Below are 22,948 nucleotides of genomic sequence, written 5' to 3' on the forward strand. Positions count from 1 at the left end.
AAGATCCTGTCTCAAAAAAAGAAGTTAAAAGGGCTGGGGATATAACCCAGTAGTAAAGCACCCTGGGATCAATCACCAGTACCAAAAGGAAAAAGGCAAAATATTTTCCTGTTTGTTCATTCAAATCACTGGGACCTTATCTGTCATCAAGAGTCTGCCTTTTGTCTCATTAAAAATATTAATAGTGCAAGTCATTCTGAAGAGTCAGAATTAATGAACCAGGGAAAAGCAAGAGATACTTCTTTGTGCCAAGTCAGGAATTACAAAATAATATGTAATTTGTTTCCTTCTCACTCAATTTAGATAATAAACAAGCAAAAGAGGTGCTGAAAACACACCTTCTACTGTGTTCTCAGTTTTTTTGTTTTTTAGTTGTAGTTGAACACAACACCTTTATTTTATTTATTTATTTTTATGTGGTACTAAGGATTGAACCCAGGGCCTGGCATGTGCTAGGCAAGCACTCCACTGCTGAGCACTCTACTTGCCATCTCTGTGAGATACACACAAAATATATGTTTGCCTTCTACTTTCTGACTAAGAGAAAGAAAAAAGTTAAAAACAAGCATTTATTCAACATGTGCTTAATGTACCTGTCAGTAGCTTTATCTTCAGTACTCAAGATTTCAGAATGGTCAAAGCAATGACCACAGACTGACCTGGTTTCAGAACTTGGCTCTGCTGCTACCTGTGCAAGTACCTTCTGCTGTCAGCCCTGGTTTTTCATCTCTGAAATGAGCATGCTAATGCTTACCTCATGGGGCTTTGTGAAGAACAGATATGAGGATGGTTGTAAAGTGCTCAGTGCTGGGTGTTTTCTAAATACATGCCCTAACCAGGAACAAAGGCACTGTTTGCTGCAGAGGAAATGAGCTCTCAGCCTCAGGCTCACCTCCATGTAACACTTAGTGTTTACAGAGAGGTCCTTCCTGCTTCATTTTCCCTTCACACAGGTGCCTAAAGATGCCCAGGTTCAGGTTACGTTCAGCCCAACTTAGGGTGGCTGTGCAGCCTCTGTGTTTTCATACCCCCCCCCCATTTTTTCTCTCTCCCTTACAAACTGGTAGAAGGCAGGGTTTGGTCATTTATAATTATAACTATCTAATAAAATAATCAGGGAAGGTGTGGGGTTTTTTAAGTCTTCAGAAAAATGTCACAGGCAACCTTCTTACTTAGGGTCTCTTTGTGTTTTATGGATGAATTGATGTTTATACAGATTTTTTTTTCTTGCCATAAAGAGGTTACGGTTTGGCTTCTTGTTCCCTGCATATAATTTAAACAGCATGAAATAAACAAGGTAATTCTAAATTTGGAAAACAAAAATGTGGGTTGTCACATTAACAGGAATTTAACCTAATATTATAAGTTCAGGAAGTCAGGACTCCTGGTTCTAACCATAATTTTGCTGCTTTTGTGATCTTGGACAAAGCACTTTAGCTTCAGGACCTTGTTACCCCCATGGATGTTTCCTAGCCCAGCAGCACCAGGTTCTCCTAGGACATTGTTTAAAATGTAAAAATTGAGTTCTCACCCCAATCTGCTAAATATGAATCTGAAACTCTCCCAAGAGCCCCAGACGATTGGCTTATAAACATTGACATTTGTAAAGCCCTGGTCTGAATCTGTTGCTCTTTGGTCAAATGAGATGGTACTTCCCACTTGAACACCTCACAGGGTTGTGATAAAGAACAGATGAGATAATATGATACATATAAACATCATTTTAAACTGCAGAGCTCTGCCTGAATGTGAAAACAGATAATAATCTTGTTATTACACAAAGTGCTTCTCAATGGTAATCACTATAATGTGATTGGTCTCTCTTGATCTTTGCTCATGATACTTCAATAATATTTTCCAGACTATGACCTTTCGAAGATGAGGGACTTCATCAACCAACAAGCTGACGCTTATGTGGAGAAAGGCATCCTTGATAAAGAAGAAGCTGATGCCATCAAGCGCATCTACAGCAGCCTGTGAAAATGGCAAAAGATCCAGGAGTCTTTTGACTGTTTCAGAAAACATAATGTAGCTTAAAATACTTCTAATTCTGTGATTAATTTTTTTTACCCAAGAATTATTAGAAAGTGCTGAGTTTACAGTAGTTAACCTTTAGAAATAGATAAAACATAGCTTTCTTGCCACAAAAACTATCTGAAAAGTAAAATTGTATGTAAGCCGAGATTTTGTACATAGAATTCTTATTTCTTCATAGACTTACATTTTATAATCAATGTTGCTCTAGAAAAGCCTCTCATGGACTGAATATAAAACTAAGACTTCTGTCTCACACACTTACACACACTCCCTGAAGAATGAAGGGGGTTCTGTTGTCAGAGCATGATGGATCCCAAACCACCTTATTCCAAAATGTCATTTCCACTACAGTTTCCCAGTGGGCAGTGAAATAAATTCACATTTCTGCAAACCCTCTATAGCTTGAAAGCCATCTGCTTCTTCAGTTGCTCTTTTTAGGAGGCTCTTTACTAGGCCCAGTGGACAAAAAGGAACTTGAAAAATGGGTATAACATTCGCTGGATCTGCCCAACATGGTGGTATACACCTATAATTTCAGCTGTTTGGAAGCCTGAGGCAGGAGGGTCACTAGTTCAAGGCCAACCTGTTCAATTAAACAAGACCCTGTCTCAAAATTTAAAAAAAAAAAAAAAAAAGGCTCAGCCCTGGGTTCAATCCCCAGTTTTGCAACAACAAAAAAATTTTGTTGAATTTATTAACATTTTAATCCCCACTCAGCATTTTCTGTGAGTTCTTAGACACTGAGTTTTCAGATAAAGGGGGATTACTTATGTGCTCTCCACAAAGATAATTGAGGTTGTAAACAGTATAAAAGCATGTTTAAAATTTTATACCAGATCTTGGTTATCTAAACTGGATTTGACCCAAGCAAGGTGGCTCAACAGAGAGCAAAAGACCAGGTAAAGTAGAAATAGAGATTGACAACCATTAATCTCTTAGTTCCCTGTGAACTAAGTTAGAAGTGCTTCCCTTACCACAGACATGGCCCTGGAAACAAGCATACAGAGGCCAGGGCTCCTCTTAATAATGAGTCAGTGTTCCCAAAGAGGGCTTTGAAATGTATTATTCAGTGTAAATTAATTACATAAATATTTTTCTACTGTCAAAAATCAAAAACTAACACAATGCTTTGTATATTATCAGCCACTATTTCAGATTGGCCTTCTGATGCCTGTGTTGCTGTCTTGAGGATCCTACCAGTATTCTCCTTGCAGTGAGGACTGAGAAACTTACAGGACTTGGTTAAAGGCCATTTTTCAGGAGTAGGAGACCAATGCATCCCTTCCCAATCTCTTCAGAGAGTTACAGAAGCAAACAAAAACCAAAGCCTGACAGACACACAAACTAAGCTGAGCATGTTCTAGAGAAGCCAGTACCCACTAGTGAGTAGGGAGAGGTAGCCTTTGCCCAAACTCCACTTGCAAAGCACAACTCAGACAGCTTTAATGAATCTTGGGATAACATGACCAGCTGCAGTTACGTCAAACAGGCTTCATCTATATCAGACAATGAACTGGCTTGGACTAAACATTTTATCTATTTACTTTTCTATATGAATAAATATGCAATATTTTTTAAAAGATGAAATTTATTTAGAGAGATTATTGTAATTTTCAAAGTAAACTGACCTTCCTTAGCTCCCATTGATAACAATGACAAAAGGGAAATCATTAGCTTTGTTTTTATAAATGAGGAAAGTGGTTCACCTAAGGAACAAAAAGACATGCTCAAACTCATGTGGCCTGGATGGTGAAGATGGACCTTAACAGGACATGGTTAAAGGCCAGGTTTCTTGTCTCTGTCCACTCTTTCATAGTGATTCTATACCAAGGTAGGGACTAAAGTACTCTAGACCTGTACAGCTCAACTGTGGCCACAAAGTTGTTAGGAACTTGATATGACAGAATTTCCACCTGAAATTGCTAAAAGAGGCAAAAATAAAATAATGAAAAAAATTCAAGAATGTGGTCTTAATTTCAAATTTGAGTTTATATGTTTTGGATAGTATCTTTGGATTTGTCTTTTAGATTACTCTTAAATTTCAGATCATTTTATGTTAAATATCATAACTACATTTTAAAAAGTCCCTAGGCTTCCACAGAGGTTTGCTTGGGCCTTTTTTATAGGCATTTTTGTTTCCCTTCTTTTTTTTTTTTTTTTTTTTAAGCTTTCTCTTTTTCCAACTAACTCCCCACAGTTCAGGTTGTAGTGGATATAAGGAAATGGCAAAGCATGATCAATAGAGCACCCTGTTTCAAAGATGCTATCATAGCATGAAGAAAAGAAAAAAAAAGGTGGGAGGATAACGCATTTCAAGTTATAAACGAGAAATGAGCAAGTCAAGAGCAGACAACTACGGCTTCCCATCAATGGGCTGTCTGATCAGCATCCAGGTTGGATACATGCAGTTCTGGTTCTGCAAGCTCTGCTGCACTGCCATCTAAAGGCACACATTTCCTGTTCCATGGAAAATTTGGAGGAACAAAACAGGGAAGAAGAAAATAACAAAAAAATAAGAAAGGGACAACAAAATCCCTTTGGCTGGGTGCAGTGGCACACAACTGTAATTCCTGGGAGGCTGGGGCAAAAAAAAATTCAAATTCAGGCTAGCCTCATCAACTTTAGTGAGGCCCTAAGCAACTCAGCAAGACCCTGTCTCAAAACTAAGGCTGGGGATGTGGCTCAGTGGTAAAGCACCTCTGGCTTAAATCCCCAGTACAAAAAACAAACAAACAAAAATAATAAAAATTCCTTTTGCTCCAGAGACAGCAAACACCTGTTAGGTGATGCTGATGAGCTTAGGGATGGTGATGACAGGTAAATACAGAGAACTGCTGTGGAAGCATAAAGACTTAAGCTACTGCTTAAATAGAAATTGATACCAAAAACATACTTAATTGTAAATAGTATATTGCTTGAAGTTTACTGCTATAACCTGTAGTATAAAAAAAAAGACAAAAACCTAACTCTAAATTCAAATAACATGGAATATATTACATAGTGATGTATTGGAATACATTGTACAGTGATTACATACGCAACACTCTATAAAATGACTTGGTAGTAAAATCTGAACTAGAATTCATAAATGTGTCAGAACTTGGTATTTATTTATTTGTATTCTGTATTTTCATTATATCTGAATCACATGAGGTCAACAAAAATGCAAAGGATGCTAGGAACTAGAATTGATTTGCTTTTAGATCATCAAAATTTCTTTCAAAAATTGCATTTGTAATAATAAAAGCCATTAAGATGGGGGAGGAGTTGTCACCATTTCAAAACATAATTTAAAAATTAATTTTTCCCATTTTGAAAAAAAATGAAGACTCATATGTGAAAACATAGTTTATTTTCTCAGACTTTTGTAGTTTATTTTTACAAAATAGCAGACAAAATTTGGTTCTTTGTATTAATACAGAATATGTAATACATATTGAAATATATATATGTATATAGCACTTAAGTTATAAACACACAGCCAATTCAGCATCACTTAAACAGCCACCGTGTTTTTCACATAATTAGGATTTCATTAGGAGCTAAACACTGTTTTCAGCTTAAATATATAAAGTCTTTGATGCTTATCTCCACCAGTATTTACAAAAGCTAGTCTAAAAACTATTACCACCTACAAAAGTAATAAGCTTCAGAATATAATTTTGCTATCATGCCATAATAAAAACTGAACATTTTAGAAAGCCAGAGGGAAATAACCACTTCAGTGCAACTGCAGTAGGTAGACTTAATCGTGATTTTAAGATGAGTGCTATGGGAATCCAAAAGGGATGCTTCTGGATCTTCAGTCACCAGATTCTTTATGGCCCAACCACCGCTTAATCCAGGTTAGAATCATGCCACTAATCACCTAACTGTGATAGAGGGACGTTGCATAGGGACTTTCTTCATCTCTAAACAAACAAACAAAAAACAACAAATATAACATAAATTAGTATTTAAAATTATAATCAGAAATCTAAAACACACACACACATATATATATATATATATATATATATATATATATATATGTTAAGGTACAACTTAATACCTACTGGATAAGAGTGTATCCACTTAAGAGTATTGTGCACACCTTGAAAGTGGCATGAAAAGCAAATATTAATTAAGGCATACCTTACTATCTCCATCTTACTGGTGTCTCAGTTATTGGAACAAATAATGATACATAATTATTAAATATATTACGTTTATATAAATTATATTCATATTTATATCTGTTTGCTTTCTATATGCCACATCTTTCTCAAATGGTACTGAGGTACCTAAAACAAACAGCATATTTATAACAAGATGAATAAAGTAGAGATTAAAAAATCAGGACTAAGGAAAGGAGAAGGAAGCCAATAAAGTAACCATAGAAGTACTATATAGAGGTCAAACCTGGGCTATTTTACTTGTAAGTTTCCCAGGATCCAGGGGGAAAAAAGAAACACAACAGCTTGTACCTTCTTAAAATCATAAAGCCAGAAGGAAACCAATTCTAGAGGAGATAGAAAGGTTTACTCCAGTACCAAATTTTAAACAAAGTAAAAAAAACTCATAGGAGGACTGGGGTTGTGCCTCAGTGGTACAGCGCTTGCCTAGCATGGGGGAGGCACCACAGGTTCCTCTTCATGTGAAAAACTGCTATCAACTAGGTTTGATCCTCAGTACCACATATAAATAAATTTTAAAAAATAATAAAGGTCCATCAACAACTAAAAAAATATAAAAAAAGATTTCACAGGATGTTGAGAGCCACAGCGGAAGGGGCCCCAGCAAACTTTCAGACTGCCAGCTGATGAGCTGAAGGGGCCCCAGCAAACTTTCAGACTGCCAGCTGATGATTGGATCACAGCGGCCCCAGCAACATCTAGCTGATTGGCTCCTCTGCGGTGATGCTCATTGGGCTGTTTCCCTGCCCTTTCAGACCACGGAGCTGCTCATTGGGGGACTTTTTTGGCTCCGCCCATGCAACCCAGCCAATCGGCCTCAAGAGCAGGAGGATTGTGGGAGGGAGAGGCTGGGTTGGGGTGTGTGGCTTGTGGGAAGCCGGTGGTGGCAGTTGGGCTCTGAGGGTTTTTTCCTGAGGAGCTGTTTTGTTTATCTTGCGTGGTTCTAAAAATAAAGTTAGTTTCTTTTGACAAGTGGCTCCTGAATTGTGCCCAGCCAGACTGCGGCATTAGGAAATCTTATGTAGGAAACACTTGGTAACAAATAAGAGACAATGTTTTTGACAAATTACAAAAGGTCGGTATTGTCCAAGTTTTCTTTATGGCACTGCTTCCTTTGAACAGTCAACAAGATGCTATCCAGAATTACTAGCTGGACGTTAATGTTATTAAAGCAAAGAAGCAATTTTTTTATAATAAATAACAGAGACAAAAGCATTTGTAACAGATAAAGCCTTAAGCATTTTGCGGTAGCTCTCTTTGCGCTACATACATTAGAAATGTCTTTCTAGAATTAAAATGTAAAGCAAGGACATCGTAAGAGTAATTTAATCAGCCTCTGACATTTTTTTACCAGGGAATTTTTACCTGCTTTCTTCTTTTAGTTTCTTGGCTGCCTGTGTTGATAATTTAATCTGCAAATCAAGTCTTTGAAGGAAATCTCTGGCTGACACTTCCTCAGGCTGCACAGGCTGAATCTCAGATTCTTGAGGACTGGGAGGAGGGAGGTCTTCCCCACCCACCACAGGCTCCTCTTCATGTGAAAAACTGCTATCAACAGTTTCATTTTCTGGAGAATCAACGGAGTTAAGTCCATTAAACAACAAAGGCTTCTCTGATATAACTGGGATGTTCAAAGTTTTCTTCAGAAATATACAATCATTGGTAAACAGTTTATTGGCCCTTTTAATCTGTTCCATCTAAAATAAAAAAAAAAAATGAAACACAGAGTTACATATAACCAAGTCCAGGAGGAGGATTTAGTATACAATGCTGAGCAACATTGACTCTTCAACTGACTCTTCTCTGATAGAGTCTTGCTAAATTCATGAGCAATGTATGTACAATGCCTTCTCTGATTCGAGTCCTCACTTGAGTTTGTTCACCTCATAGTTTGGTCAAACTATGCTGCCTCTAAACTTGTTGGAGAAACATCTGTGCTTACGTTTATCACACTGTATTATAGTACATCTACAGACTTCAGCTGACCAGCCTGAGGACCTGCACCACATCAGGCACTCCACATACTAGATACTTCTAGTTATCAAGAGATGTCATTAAATTCTGTTTCCCAATCTTAAAAAAGGAAACTCATTTTCCCCCAGTATATTATTTCTGCTATAAGGCAGTCTTTAGCATTGATGTCCCAAAGTCTCTGAAGTTAAAAAATATAGGCTTTTAAGCATTTATTTAATGCATTTTATTCTTATTTTAACATTTGCATCGTCTGTATTAAAACCCGTTTTCTATCATTGCTACTTACTTGTGGAGAACTTCCTATGTCTCAAGAATTGTGCTTGGTGAATTAACAGATACAGGAGGTAGTAGAGGCATCAGTACAACCACATTTGGAAGAATGATATAGGCTAGAGCTACGGTCAGTCTCACAGAGAAGGTGGATTCTGATTTTGACTCTTTGACTTAAGTAGGCCTTGAAAATGAGTAGACATGGGTAAAGAAAGGTGATGGGGGCATTTTACATGCAGTATCTCATTCTTTTGCCCACATGGAATGGGTATGTGAAGATCCGCTTTATAAACAGAAGACAGTAGGCTTAAATGATATTATGTATGAAAGAATCATCATATAACTGGCAGATGAAGAAGCTAGAATTTAATATATGTTTATAATGTAATCTAGTATTTAATATATATGTTGTTGTTTTGAACATTTTTTTGGGTTTTGGGGGGATAGGGAGGACTCCAGGGAATGGAGCCCAGGGGCCTTTCCCACTTAACTACACTACAGTCTTTTTTAATTTTCAATTTGAGATAGAGTCTTGCTAAATTGCTGAGGCTAGCCTTGAACTTGCAATCCTCCTGCCTCAGCCTCCCCAGCAGCTGGGATTACAGGCATGTGCAACTGCAGTTGGCAACAGAGATTTTTCTAACCTATAATTCTTTCATAGCTAGTGGATGCCTCCCTCAAACCACAGATGTGAAAAAGAAGGGTGAGGGGGGAACAGAATTTATACAAGTTATCTCATTTAAACTTCAAAACAATCTAAATATTAATATCATCAGCTCCTCTTCACAAATGAGGAAAGAGAGGTAAGTGACCTGCTGGAGTCCACAATGCTGGTGAGCACAAAACTCAAACTCTGCTGTACCTGAGCTTGTTGGAGAAATGTCTGTGCTTATGTTCATCACACTGTATTATAAGTGTCTATAGACTTCAGCTGACCAGCCTGAGGACCTGCACCACGCCAGGCACTCCACACACACTCCAGCATCTCATTTGTACCACTCTTTCTTGTGATGTAACTTATGTGTGGATACGTGTGTGTGTGTGTGTGTGTCGATAAAACACATATACATATGGAGAGAATATATACAAAAGTATTACATATGTTCTACACATATTAGATAGATGTTAGGAGTGACAGTGGATGGTACTTTCTATTCTCCGTTTTCCAATGAAGAAATTCAAGCACACAAGAGATGATTAATTGATTTGAACACGTGCATACAGCTCTATCAATGTCTGAACTGGAAGTTCTGTCTGACTCTAAAGTCCATATGTCTGGATAAAAGTGAATGATTAATGGAATCAAATTATGGGAGCATTTAATACTAAATTGATTTTTTTTAGCAAAAAAAAAAAAATATGTTTCTACTTCTAAGAGCCTGAAGACACAACGGTAAAAGAAATTAATCCTGTTCCTCCTGCTTTCCCATGATAAGCTGAATCCATGCAAATAGTACCTTCAAAGCTTTTGTTTGTTTGTTTGTTTCTCTTTTAAAAGATACTACAAAAGAATAGAGAAAGGATGGTCCTTTGTGTGGTAGTTGCAGGAGACGGCAAATGGCAAGAAAGAGACCAAAGTCATGAGCACGTCCATTTTAGAGAAAAAATTAAAATTTCCAAGTATCTCTAGCCTTGCTTAGATTTAGATTGGAGAGTGTTAAATAACGTGAGCACTTTGCAAGATCCTGTCTCAAAATAAAATAAAAAATGGTTGGGGATGTAACTCAGAGACAGTACCACTGAGTTCAATCCCCAGTATAAAAATAAATAAATAAATAAAAAGACTGACATCTATAACAAGGGCTGGTAAATTACTGCCCAGGAACCAAATCTGGCCCATCACCTATTTTTGTATAGCACACAAGCTAAGAATGATTTTCACATGTATACGTGGTTGGAGGGGAAAAAACCAAACAGAAGAACACATTTCCTGACACATGAAACTATAGTAAAGGTTTACCAACTCCTGATTCCTTGAATTTTATAGATAAGCAAAAAATCTTTGATTTTGCATACAGGTGGCTTTTTAGTTAATTAAAATTAAATTATATTGATAAATATTATACACTTTGTATTATGGTTTGAATTGCCTCCAGCCATACAAAACAAAATGTTGAAGTACTAATTCCAAGTTAAAAAAAAAATTAAATGAGAAGTGGTATTATCTATTGTGATGGTTATTTTCCTTTTAAACCTATCCTCACCTCTCCATCCATTCCCATCTCTCCTTGAGCCTGTTCTGAACCCTGGGGGCTAACCTTTCTTAATTGAGGGGGATACATGGGATTGAACCCAGGGGCACACCACTGAGCCACATCCCCAAGCCTTTTCATTTGTTGAGACGGGGTTTCACTAAGTTGTTCAGGGCCTCGCTAAGTTGCTGTGGCTGACATTGAACTTGCAATCCTCCTGCCTCAGCCTCCCAAGTCATTGCAATTGCAGGCATGTGTGCCACCATGCCCAACTAAGGGGGTGGGGGAGAAGACCTTTTAAGAACTACATTTCCCAAGCCTCCATATTCTTGAGATGTTAGTTGGTTAACTAAAGGAAGACACCATAATTCTGGTGGTTTCATTCTTCAGTGGCCTTAGTTTTTTATCAGGAAGTCCCTCATCCCAGACTCCACCCCTCCACCAAGGGAAGACTGGATTTCCCTTGGTACTTCAGGCCTAGGATGGATGTCTTCCTGCTGTGGCTGTGTCTGAGTTCCTCACTACCCCTTGTTGGTTCCCTTCACCCTGTTCATACTCTATAAAGGTCCCTTCATGAAAGTCTGTGGATTCCCAAGTTGCCATGTCCTCTGAGTATGCTCTCTCTATCCAGCTAGGACCCGGACTGATAACATCCATCATGCAGAACAACACAGGCCATTAAGGTCCAGCCAGGGACCAAGGATACTGAGCACAAGACAAGGTGACTGAGTGGGGGCCTGGGTGCAGTCAGAGAGACTACAGGCAGTGAAGAACAGGGCTCTCCAGGCTCTTCTGTGCACCACTGTGCAAGTGATTCACTACAGAATTGCCTTGTAACTAGTCCTGAGCTTTCTGGCATCAGGGACTGTGTTTTCATTCAGAATGATCAGTAAGCATTTAAGGTATTCATTGATGGGATGGGCATGGTACTCCATGCCTATAATCTCAGCTAAAGCAAGAGGATCACAAATTCAAGGTCAGCCTAGACAACTCAGTGAGATTCTGTCTCAAGTAAAATAAAAAAAGGTTGGGGGTGTAGCTCTGTGGTAGAGTAATTGCCTGACATACCCAAAGCCCTGGGTTCAATACCAGTAAATTAGGGATATCTACATGTAGTTAGCATCAAGATGGGAACCAATCTACAGACAGATTAGATCTGAGTCAGAAGGTGGTAAATGAGTTTAAGTTAGTAGTTAGACACACAGGCCACACTTTCTGGGTTCACATTCTGGTTTTTCCATTTACTTACCATTCTCTACATCTGTTCTCTTACCTGTAAAGTAAGAATAGGAATAGTTCCTCTCATGCAATATGACTGCTATGAGGATTAAAAGAATTGGTTTATGTAAAATATTTAGAACAACACACGGCAGAGAGGAAGCACTAAAAAATGTTAGTAACTATCATGATTATATTTGGTTAAAAGTAAGAAAGCAACAGGTAAGGGCAAATCTTTGTTAACAAATATTTGGCTAATGAGAAGGAGGAGGATAGGAATTTTCTCCCATTAAACTTTTTAAAATCTCTCCCAAAATTAGAATATATAAAGATTGTATATAAACCAGCCAACATGAATAATATATCTCCAACAAAACATTTTTAAAAAGTAAAGAATTTTATCTAAACTTTACACTAACTTAGACCAAGAGCATAGGCTCCAAATTCTGTTACCTATAGTAATGTCAAGGCAAGAAACAGCTATGCCAAAGCCAGGGAGGGGAGGAACAGACACAAATACCCACGACTCCGCCTATAATCCTAGCAGCTTGGGAGGCTGAGGCAGAAGGATCATGAGTTCAAAGCCAGCCTCAGCAACTTATCAAGGCCCTAAATAACTCAGCAAAACCCTGTCTCTAAATAAAATACAAAAAAGGGCTGGGGATGTGGCTCAGTGCTTAAGTGCCCCTGGGTTCAATCCCTGGTTTAAAAAAACAAAACAAAACATACCCAGGATTCCATCCAGAAAGAGCAGCAGCAACACCCCAAACTGTGTGGTGAAATGTAGGGAGTAATAAGCCAACTTCAGGCCAAGGTAAAGAATTTGGAATTTATTTTAAATGTGATGAGAAGCCACTGGAAGACGAAGGAAGAGAATGACATGATCTGATTACAGTTAAAGATCACTTTGCAGCTGTGCAGAAAATGGGTTGGCAAGAAAGAAGCACTGGTGGAAACAGGAAGTCCAGCTATGGAAGTAAGCATTGAGGCTCATATGAGAACCGTGGGTAATCTAAAACAGTGAAAGACGTTTTGTTTGGAATATTTTATTCTTCTGTTGGAACATAGGTTAGGTTTCCTGTTCTGGAAATTGGACCCACATGAAACTAAGAAAAGCCATTATCCAATCCAAGGAAGGGCTGGAAAACTCCACAGCCTTCCCACCTGCCCACTTCACAACATTTCCTAAGAGCCACTTAAGCCTGAGAATAGAAAGTACAACCTTTTGCAAATGACATAGAACTACTTTCTGTTTCTTAGGACAGAAGTACAGCAATCAAATGCTTTCACTTCATTCTCTCCTAATCAGGGTTGAATAGTGTGACTCAGTGAAATAAAATTCACTCTTTGGTCACTAAGAAACAGGTTATAGAACTAAAGGAAGAACTAACTGGATGGGCCCTGGTCAATCATGGTGAAATAAAGTAGACAAGTGCTATCAATAACTTTAAAATAACATTTTAAAGTGACTCCCATAAATACATTTTGTAAAGGTGAAATTATTTAGGAGGGAATTCACAATGCTTATTCCCCAAAGGGGAACAAGCTCCTCAGGAGCTCTGGGGGATGGACAAGAACCTTTACAAAAGGCACTAGGTCCACCATCATCAGCTCACCTCTTGAACAGTGAAGATAATATTCAAAACCTCTTTGCTTCCTCTCCATTCCTTAAAAGAGACAAGCCCTTCTGAAAATATTTTCAGGACAATTTTATATATGTATACAACTATCATTTGATTATTATTTAATAGAAACAGATTTAAATATTAAATGATTCTCTCAAGATTCACCTCCACACCTGTCTCATGTTATGTTCCAGGTGTTGGTGGCAATCAGACCCCTCCATTGCCATGTGCTCATGGGGAAAAGAAAAGATGTATTTTTCTTCTCCACACTCTCAGAAGAGTAAATGAAGACCCACTTACAGGAAATTTCCAAAAAAGGTAACTTACAAACTAAAAAGTAGATCAGTGGTTTCCTGGGCCTAAAGAACAAAGAGTAGAATGGGCCCTGGTGATGGTTGCGCAACTGTGTAAATTTACAAAAAATCACTGAACTGTACACTTAAAACAGGGTGGATTTTGTAGTGTGTAATTATACCTTTGAGCTCCGGAGGATTGTTGTTTTTATTTTTTTTGGCTTTTGGTTTTGTTTTCTGGTACTGGGAGTTGAACCCATGAATGGTTTATTTATCACGGAGCTACATCCCCAGGCATTTTTTAAATTTTTATTTTGAGACAGGGTCTTACTAAGTTGCCAAGGCTGGCCTCAAACTTGTGATTCTCCTGCCTCAGCCTCCCAAGTTGCTGTGAATTTTTTTTTTAAGTATGTGAGAACTCACTCTACTAGCACCCCAAATTTCAGGCTATTGTACCATACTTCTCACTATAAGTGGCACTATGTCCAGCAAGGGTCAACAATCTCTACCAGCAGCAGACTGAAGTATTATTTGTCTGTAGTATTTATAAAACTGCAGATTTACATACCCTTCTGCTTCTAACTCACAGTGCTTATTCTCTCTAAAATGACAATCATTTCACTTTTTTTTTTTCATCAGCAAGATAACTTTCATGTGGGAAAATGTTAAGCAACAACTTGGCCAAGAAGCTAACTGGAAAAGGAAGAGAAGACCCTAGGAATAAAACTGGACAGAAGGTCACCGAGGGTACTGGGGATGAGGGGGCCTCTGGAGCTAAGAAAAGAGGCAAGTTCCCTGGGGGAAGTAAAAAGACAAAGTTTATACAAATAATAGGTGCACTTGGCTGCCTGGTTTTCACTTTCAGTTTCTATGCTGTTCTCTGGAGGTTTCTCCAGGGTTTCTAAACAAAAAGTTCCCAGTGGCAACCTAGAGCTGGTCAACTTCCCGCAAAGGCTTGAATCCAACTGGGAGGAGCGAGGATGGCAGAGAGAGCAATGGCTAAATCTAGAACACAGGGTTAAGGAAGGGGCCTGTTAGTCTCAGTAAATATTAAAACAAACAAACAAACAAAAAAAAACACTAGGGAAATTCCAGCCCCTGCAAGTTTATGTCTGAGGTTTGAACTGTATTTAACAGTTTCCCAGCCTGACCCAAATAGTTTCAGTTACCCAGACCCACTTCTTCAAATGCTTACTACTCTAATAAAAAAAAAAAAAAATGTTCGAAGCTAAAACTATGTGTAGTTCAGTGTGAAGACCCACAGCTATGGGAGGAGATGAAACCAACAGCCAACACTAGCAAGGGCAGCAGCCTCCCATAGATTTCAGAATGTGCTTCAAACTACCTCGTACAGTTCATATCTCCAGCAGGCTGCACCTCCTCACTCAGCCCTTATCTGGGCCCTGGTCTTCCAGGACCTGCTCAACTGTAGGACTTACAATTTCATACCAGTCAGGCTTTCTTGTGGATTAGGTCCCTGTGGACCCACCAGGCGCTATGAACCAGGCCGGGAGGATATAAAGATACATCAGACAAGCCAGGAGCAGTTGCACATGCCTGCAATCCCAGTGACTAGGGACGCTGAAGCAGGAGGATCATAGGTTCAAGGTCAGCCTCAGCAACTTAGTGAAACCCCCTTCTCAAAACAAAGGGCTGGGGTTTTAACTTAGTGCTAAAATGCCTCTGGGTTCAATCTCCAGTACCAAAAAAAAAAAAGAAAGAAAAGAAAAGTAAAAGATGAAACAGACAAGCTCCTTGCTTCTCAAGTAGTTACAAGACAGAAAGGAGTTAGCTGATAAATTCACTATAAATGAAAAGAGGAGGGGGATAGTAAAGGATAGGAAAGGCAGCAGAATACAACAGACCCTAGTATGGCAATATATAAATCAATGGAAGTGTAACTGATGTGATTCTGCAATTTGTATACGGGGTAAAAATGGGAGTTCATAACCCACTTGAATCAAAGTGTGAAATATGATATATCAAGAACTATGTGATGTTTTGAACAACCAACAATTAAAAAAAATAAAAAATAAAAGAGAGAGAGAGAGAGAGAGAAAAAAAAAAAAGAAAAGAGAACATGTAGCCCCAGCATCTAGAACAGGGCCTCAAACAAAGAGGCCCAATAAAAGTGGGAAAGAAATAATGAACACCATTTATTAGTAAGTAAGTATTAATGATGTTAAAAGGGGTGATGGGAAAACATCATAAAAATATTTTCCAAGTCACTGACAGAAAAACTGGGATCCATCAGTGTCAGCCTGGCCAGGTCCTTGAACCTCCACATTCTTTTTTCCTATAACGGAGCCTCCTGGGTCCTCAGGTGAATCCCCAGGGCAGAGATATTCAAACTGAACAGTAAACAAATAAGCAGAACTTTTCTAGCATATCAGGAAGTCATCCAAAATCCAGCCACTTTTCACTACCTCCTTCCTTTGCTTTGGTCCAAGTTACTGTCTTCTTTTACCTGCATCACTTGCAAAAGCTTCCGTCCTATCTGGTCTCTGCCTGGGCACAGCCTTCTTACAACTCATTCTCAAAACAGCAGCTAGAGTGATCCTTTTAATGCATAAGTAAGCTCATGTTACTCTTCTGCTCAAACCCCACCACCACTACTGTCAATGGGTCCCCAATGAGATAGAGCTTAATCCCTTAAAACTGCTTTCAAGGCTTTAAGTAATCTTGTCCAACTATTCTCAATGGCATTCTAAACACCAGCCATACTCTTCCTAGGAAGTCATCAATCATGCTCCTACCTCAGGGCCTTTGCACCACTGGCTATTCCTTCTGCTTAGAATGTTCTTCACCAGATATCTGCATGGCTCCCTCCCTTTCCTCCTCTGTAAGGTCTTCCCTGGTCATCCCATTTTAACTTGCAACCGCCTCCAATGGTCCTCCCTATCCTCTCCTTGATTTTTTTTTTCATTTTGTTCATTAATATCTGACATATAATATACTTACTTACTGTCTTAACTGACTAAAATATAAGTTCCATGAGGGCATGGATTTTTATTTGTTCACGAATGTCTCACCAGAAAGGTGGAACTGGAAAAAGAAAAAAGGAATAATTGGATGAATGATAAATACTGTTAGGAAAACAAGTCAGGGAAAATGCCAGTGTGAAAGAGGGTTGCAATTTGACATAGAATGGTCAAGCAAGATCCCACAGAGGAAATACTTAAGCAAAGTTTTGAAGGCAATAAGGGAGCAGGTCACAAAATCAGGACCAGCTAGATCACTGCCCAGAGCCCAGTGGAAAATAAAAATGTGGGGCCTTTGTTTACAAATGAAAGATTTTAAGATACAACTGAGCATTAAATCAAGTAACAATCCCTTCTAAGCATGGGGCCTTATGTAACTGCATAGGTCACACCCATGCAGCGGCTCCTGCGCTCAGCCAGCCCTTCAGCTATCTGGAAAAAAACATTCCAGACATATGGAATAGCAAGTACAATGAGCCCAAGAAGGGACAAGACTGGGAATAAGCAAAGAGGCCACACTTCTAAAAAAACCCAGAGATTCATAGATGCCTTTTCTGGATATTTTGATCCCAAAGGTCTGAGTTCAGCTGGACTCTTCATTTTCAGTCTGCCCCAGCACACTCCTCTCCCACCCAGGCCAGCTGAAGGAACACTGGTCTACCCCCATATCCTGAGATGTATTTGGCTTCCAGCTTTTGAATATCACTTTGGATACCCAGCTTCCAATTTGTTCCTCTTGGAAACCAGGGAAGGCAATCAGGTCTCCGTGTTCACCCCTTGTCAGAGTCTCTGTTCTGGGAAGCTTCCTGTACAAAGAGCACTACTGACTTTTACCCAGTTTCCCCACTAAGGGACTAAAGTCCTGCCTGGGACCCAGCCGGGTGGCTGAGGAGCTGCCCTCAGTAGTCAGGCTTGCCTGAGAGTTCCTACTCCTCTAAGTTGCAGTGCTGTGCTCCATCCCCACACATGGAATGTTAAGGTCAACTGTTTGCCTGGATTGACTCTTAATTTCCAGGTACACTACTGTGGGCCCCTTGGTCACCAACATCTCATCACTGAGTCTTTTAAACAACAATTTGAATATGTTGTAGATGATCCTGGCAGTGAATATTAGAAAATTAAACTCATTCAACTTCTTTCTGTTAAGAGAAGGAAAAAAAAAAACAGAAAACATTTCTACCTTTAAGCTTCTACCTAAAATCTCATTTACCATTAAGTAAATCCAATAATGTATACAGGTATTAATTAAAGCAAGAATATTACTTCACTGTATGGTATTATTATGTTCACTGGTTCTATACAACCAGTAAAGAAGTCTCCAAAAACTTCATCAACTACAGATCAGAGCCCAAGGTAATGAAATACATATATATGGAAAAAAACAGTGGTTCTCAACCAGGCGTGAATTTGCCTCCAAAGGAATGTTTGGCAATGTCTGAATGAGGAGAGGGATGTGCTACCTGCCTCCAGTGGGTAAAGGGCAGAGATACTGCTAAATATCCTACAATGCACAGGACACACTCCAACAACAAAGTCCATATAATCAACAGTGCTAAAATTGAAAAACATTGTAAAGGACTATTTGTGACCGTAGACTATATTTCCCAATTCATCATACCTGAGTTACATCTTAAAATCAAAAGTCTTTATAAAAGGAATGAAAAATCTGATTTACACTCAAATGGAAGGGAGTAATAAGGTTACAAGTAATAGGATTTATATTGGACAAAACATGGATTAGGAAGTATTTGATCAAAGATAGAGAACTACAGTGATCAGCTGTTTGGGAGCCGTAAGTAACTCAAGAGAAACCACTAAGGCCTGTGGGTAATGGGAGATCACCATGGGAAGAAAACACAGGAAATAACACTCCTGGATATCATAAAAATTCTTAGCTGTAGGCACCCTAGCCTAAGAGGAAAGATGTACAGAAACCAAATAAAAAAGACTTTCCTTCTTCAGTAACCAAGATGCTGAGAGACCTCTAGATAAGAGTAGATATCAGAAGTAATATCTAGAGAAAAGCAAATCCTTTATCATTGTGTTAATTCAAGCTGATCTCAATAAAAATCATACTGGGAAAAGATCCTTACCTCTTAACTTCTTCTCTTCTGTAAAAAGATTCATTCCATCTATGTGCTAGGCTTATTGTGAGTCAAATAAAATCAAGATGCAATAGGACAAATGCAATGCCTGACACATAGCAAGTATTAACAAAGAGTAGCTATGGGTATTTTCCAACTGGGCTTTTCTCTGGCTCTGACCCAAACCAGGCCCCTCTGATACACATGGAGAACTATAGGTCTATGTTCAATTTAGAGAACTCCCAAGAGGTCAAATAGGGGTTCTCCATGGCATGTCAGTTTGTGACTGCACAGCAAGGTTCCTGCTCTCAAAATGAAAATTCAACTCAAAGTGGATCAAGGACGTAGGAATTAGTCCAGACACCCTTCGCTTAATAGAGGAAAAAGTAGGACCAAATCTTCATCACATCAGATTAGGCCCTGACTTCCTTAACAAGACTCCTAAAGCACAAGAAATAAAATCAAGAATTAATAAATGGGATGGACTCAAACTAAAAATCTTCTTCTCAGCAAAAGAAACCACCAGTGAGGAGAACAGAGAGCCTTCATTTTGGGAGCAAATTTTAGCCACACACATCAGAGCACTAATCTCTAGGATATATAAAGAATTCAAAAAACTTAACACTAAAAAACTAAACAACCCAATCAATAAATGGACTAAGGAGCTGAACAGATACTTCTTAGAAGAAGATATACAATCAACAAATATATGAAAAAATATTCAACATCTATTGTAATTAGAGAAATGCAAATGGAAACTACTCTAAGATTTCATCTCACATCAGTCAGAATAGCAATTATCATGAATACAGACAACAAAAAATGTTGGTGAGGATGTGGGGGAAAAGGCATACTCATACATTGCTGGTGGGACTGCAAATTAGTGCAACCAATCTGGAAAGCAGTATGGAGATTCCTTAGAAAACTTGGAATGGAACCACCATTTGACCCAGCTATCCCACTCTTCCATCTATACCCAAAGCACTTAAAAAATAGCATACTTCAGTGAGGCAGCCACATCGATGTTCATAGCAGCTCAATTCACAATAGCTAAATTGTGGAAGCAACCTAGATGCCTTTCAATAGATGAATGGGTAAAGAACCTGTGGTATATATACACAATGGAATATTACTCAGCATTAAAAGAGAATAAAATCATGGCATTTGCAGGTACATGGATGGAACTGGAGAATATCATGCTAAGTGAAGTAAGCCAATCCCAAAAAACCAAAGGCAAAATGTTCTCTCTGATTAGTGCTTGCTGATCCATAATAGGGGTGGGGGTGCTTGGGAAAAATGGAGGAACTTTGATTGGGCAAAGGGGAGGGATGGATGGGAAGGATGCAAGGGCACAGGAAAGATGATGAAATGAGATTGGCATCATTACCCTAGATACATGTATGACTGCACATATGGTGCGATACTACATGGTGTACAACCAGAGAAATTTAAAGTTGTGCTGCAATTGTGTACAATGAATCAAAATACGTACTGCTGTCATATAAACTCAATGAAAATAAGTTAATTAATTTAAAAAATGTTAAATTCACAGACAGTCCTAATGGTAAACATATACCTGCTTAAATATGCAAAATAGATTACTTTCATCCTTGGCAATGAGTCGGAGTTTCACTTCAAGAGAAAGATATGATCACATTTCTTCTCACTGCTGTCTAAGGTGCTTCAGGAAAGAACACTGAAAACTGATACTCAACTCAAATGTAAAAAGGCCATCACATAGCTCAGAGTTAATTATAAGTAATTTTAATGAAACAATTTGTTCCCTCAGGTTTCCATGTTCTTCCCAGAGGTGCAATGCAATATACCCAAGACGCACACACATAAATTTGTAATAAACACAGCCCTCTCCACAGGTGTCACATTCACGGTGGCCAGTGAGCCCAGGGGTGTAATTTCACTTCTAAATAAAGAAGCATAATCGATAGAACCAGTACCATACAACGGGCACAACTGTACCCTTCCTGACTCATCATAGAGCTTGTTTACAAGGAGAACAGAATCCACCTCAGTGTGGCTTTGAGTAAATATATAGTAGTGAGATGGCGAGAGCAAATCGGGTGAAGGTGGCTGCCGGTGATACCAAAGCCCTGGTCCTCTTTGATCTTCCTCACGCCACAGATCTGTTCAGAGTCTGGGCAGGGCGCTGGGAACTCGAGGCAGCTACCTGGGGAGGGAGCACTGGCAGCCCGCCCCTCTGGCTGCAGGACCAGCTTGGGCGACCATCGCTGCTGCCAGCAGCGCGCGCCAGGCGAGTGCTTGGGGCCGAGCCGCGCGGGGACGGCTGGCTGCCGACTCCACACCCGAGTCCTCCCGTCCCCCTCCCCCGCCCCGGAGCCGCTAGCCCGGGCCGCGCCGGCGCGCCCTGCTCACCGTGACTCCGTACTTGAGCGCGATGCCCTGCAGCGTGTCGTCGGCGCGGACCCGGTGCTCCACCAGGCGCTCGATGACGCCGGCGCCCAGCGGCGCCCGCACGCTGGCGGTGCTGCCGTACGAGCGGGTCTTGGTGCGGGCCAGGCTCACCGACAGCTCGGCCTCCTCGGACTCCGAGCCGGAACGTGAGCGCGGCGGCGGCGAGGGGGCCGAGGGCCGAGGCGCGCGGGGGCCGCCTTCCCGCAGGGACAACGCGGGCGAGGAGTCCGCCATGGGTCCTGCCGAGGCCGCCAGGTCGGGGAGCTGCCAAGGGGGCGGTGCCTCCTCTGCCGCCGCTGCCGCCGCCGCCGCCTCTTCCTCCTCACAGGGGCTGCGGCTGGTCGTTCCGCGGGGGCGGCGGGCGGGAAGCCGAGGAGGGGAGCTGCGGGCCGGGCATGGCTGACGTCTCCCTCCTGCAAGGCCTGCCTTCCCCGGGCGCCGGCGACACAGGCGCACCTACCAGGCCAAGAGCGAAGTGAGCGCCCGCAGCAGTCTGGCGGACTGCGGCAGCTCCACCCTGCCCGCCCGAGCCCGCCGGGCCCTATGGAGCCAGGAAGCGGGGGCGCGCCAAATCCTGCGGCCCTAGGGGTTAATAGAGGTCCATCCGGAGGCGTCCTTGTCCTCTAGTGGATCCCGGGACCTGGACTTCGCTGACAAAGCCTAAGTAGAACCGGGTCTTAGCAGCAGTGAGGGGGGAAAAATAAAACCTGGAAGCATTGCTCTGCCTCTTTTATTGATTCCCAGCAGGGACCAGCTTGCCCAGACCTTCAAGCACTTTCAATGCCAAAGGTACTTTCCTCCCCTAACCCGTTTACTCTGATGACCTCAAAGTCCAGGTCACAGAAACATTAAGATCATCAAACACAGCTTCCCTAGGCCCATCTCACCTCTACTAGAAGTTCTTAAAACATAACCCCAGGAGGGATAGCGCTTTTAAAGGCTGGTGGGTGGCCTCGATCTAACCCTCCAGTTGTTTGGAGTTCACTCACCTTTTCACAACCGCTTACTAGCTACAGTTTTTTTCTCCTGGCTCACTAGTTGGAATTTGCCATATACATCCATCTGTTGTTTTTTCTTACTGGTTTCCTTTTTGACACCTGAAAGCATTATTCCCCTCGGTACTATTGTTAAATCCACCTAAGAACTCTTATCTGTACTCTTCATCTAAACACGTTCTCCTCCAAGACACCCTCTCCTCAACACCCTGGTTTCAGGCATGTTATACAAAGATTCAGGCACATTATACTAGATTCTAATATTCTAGTTTCTATAGTATTTTGGACAGCTTTCCAAAAATATCTCCATAGGTAGATCAGGAGACAGGAAGTTTGATTTATTGGCTGAAGTTTTGATATATTACTGTGTTGGACAGAGGCAAAGGGAATAGCTCTGTGTTGGACAGAGGCAAAGGAAAGAGGTGGGAAAGAAGCAAGTTGTCCCCATATCACCCTTCCATTAAGAAAGTTTTATAGTGGCTCTCCGAGGACAGCAGCATCAATATAAAGCCAAATTGGCATTCAAGTTCCTATTCCTTTTTTATTATTTATGCAATGGTCATCTATAACTCATTCCATATATTCCAAATGTTCCTGCAAAACAGAGCTACTTGAACTTGCTTACTTATTCCTACATCCATGCCTTACTTATGCTATGCCCTCCATCTGTAATT

General features: G+C 40.4%; 2 protein-coding genes across 4 annotated transcripts in view; one reads left to right on the plus strand and one right to left on the minus strand.

Annotated features, from left to right (window-relative positions):
- Scg3 (secretogranin III) overlaps window positions 1-2,927 on the plus strand; it is a 42,293-nt gene extending 39,366 nt beyond the window's left edge. For all 3 annotated transcript variants that reach the window (XM_076848574.2, XM_076848575.2, XM_076848576.2), the window contains one exon: window positions 1,862-2,927. In XM_076848574.2, coding sequence (XP_076704689.1) covers window positions 1,862-1,980 — 119 coding nt within the window. In that variant the 3' untranslated portion in view covers window positions 1,981-2,927. The remainder of the gene's footprint in view (window positions 1-1,861) is intronic.
- A 2,504-nt stretch (window positions 2,928-5,431) lies between these two features.
- Window positions 5,432-21,777, minus strand: Lysmd2 (LysM domain containing 2). Its single transcript, XM_076848577.2, has 3 exons — window positions 21,241-21,777; window positions 7,578-7,909; window positions 5,432-5,948 (listed from the first exon to the last, which is right to left on the minus strand). The coding sequence occupies exons 1-3, from the start codon at window positions 21,511-21,513 to the stop codon at window positions 5,906-5,908; spliced, it is 648 nt and encodes a 215-aa protein (XP_076704692.1). The 5' UTR covers window positions 21,514-21,777; the 3' UTR covers window positions 5,432-5,905.
- Between the last annotated feature and the right edge of the window lie 1,171 nt (window positions 21,778-22,948).

The sequence above is a fragment of the Callospermophilus lateralis genome, chromosome 3 (assembly GCF_048772815.1).
Source record: "Callospermophilus lateralis isolate mCalLat2 chromosome 3, mCalLat2.hap1, whole genome shotgun sequence".
Lineage (NCBI taxonomy): Eukaryota > Metazoa > Chordata > Mammalia > Rodentia > Sciuridae > Callospermophilus > Callospermophilus lateralis.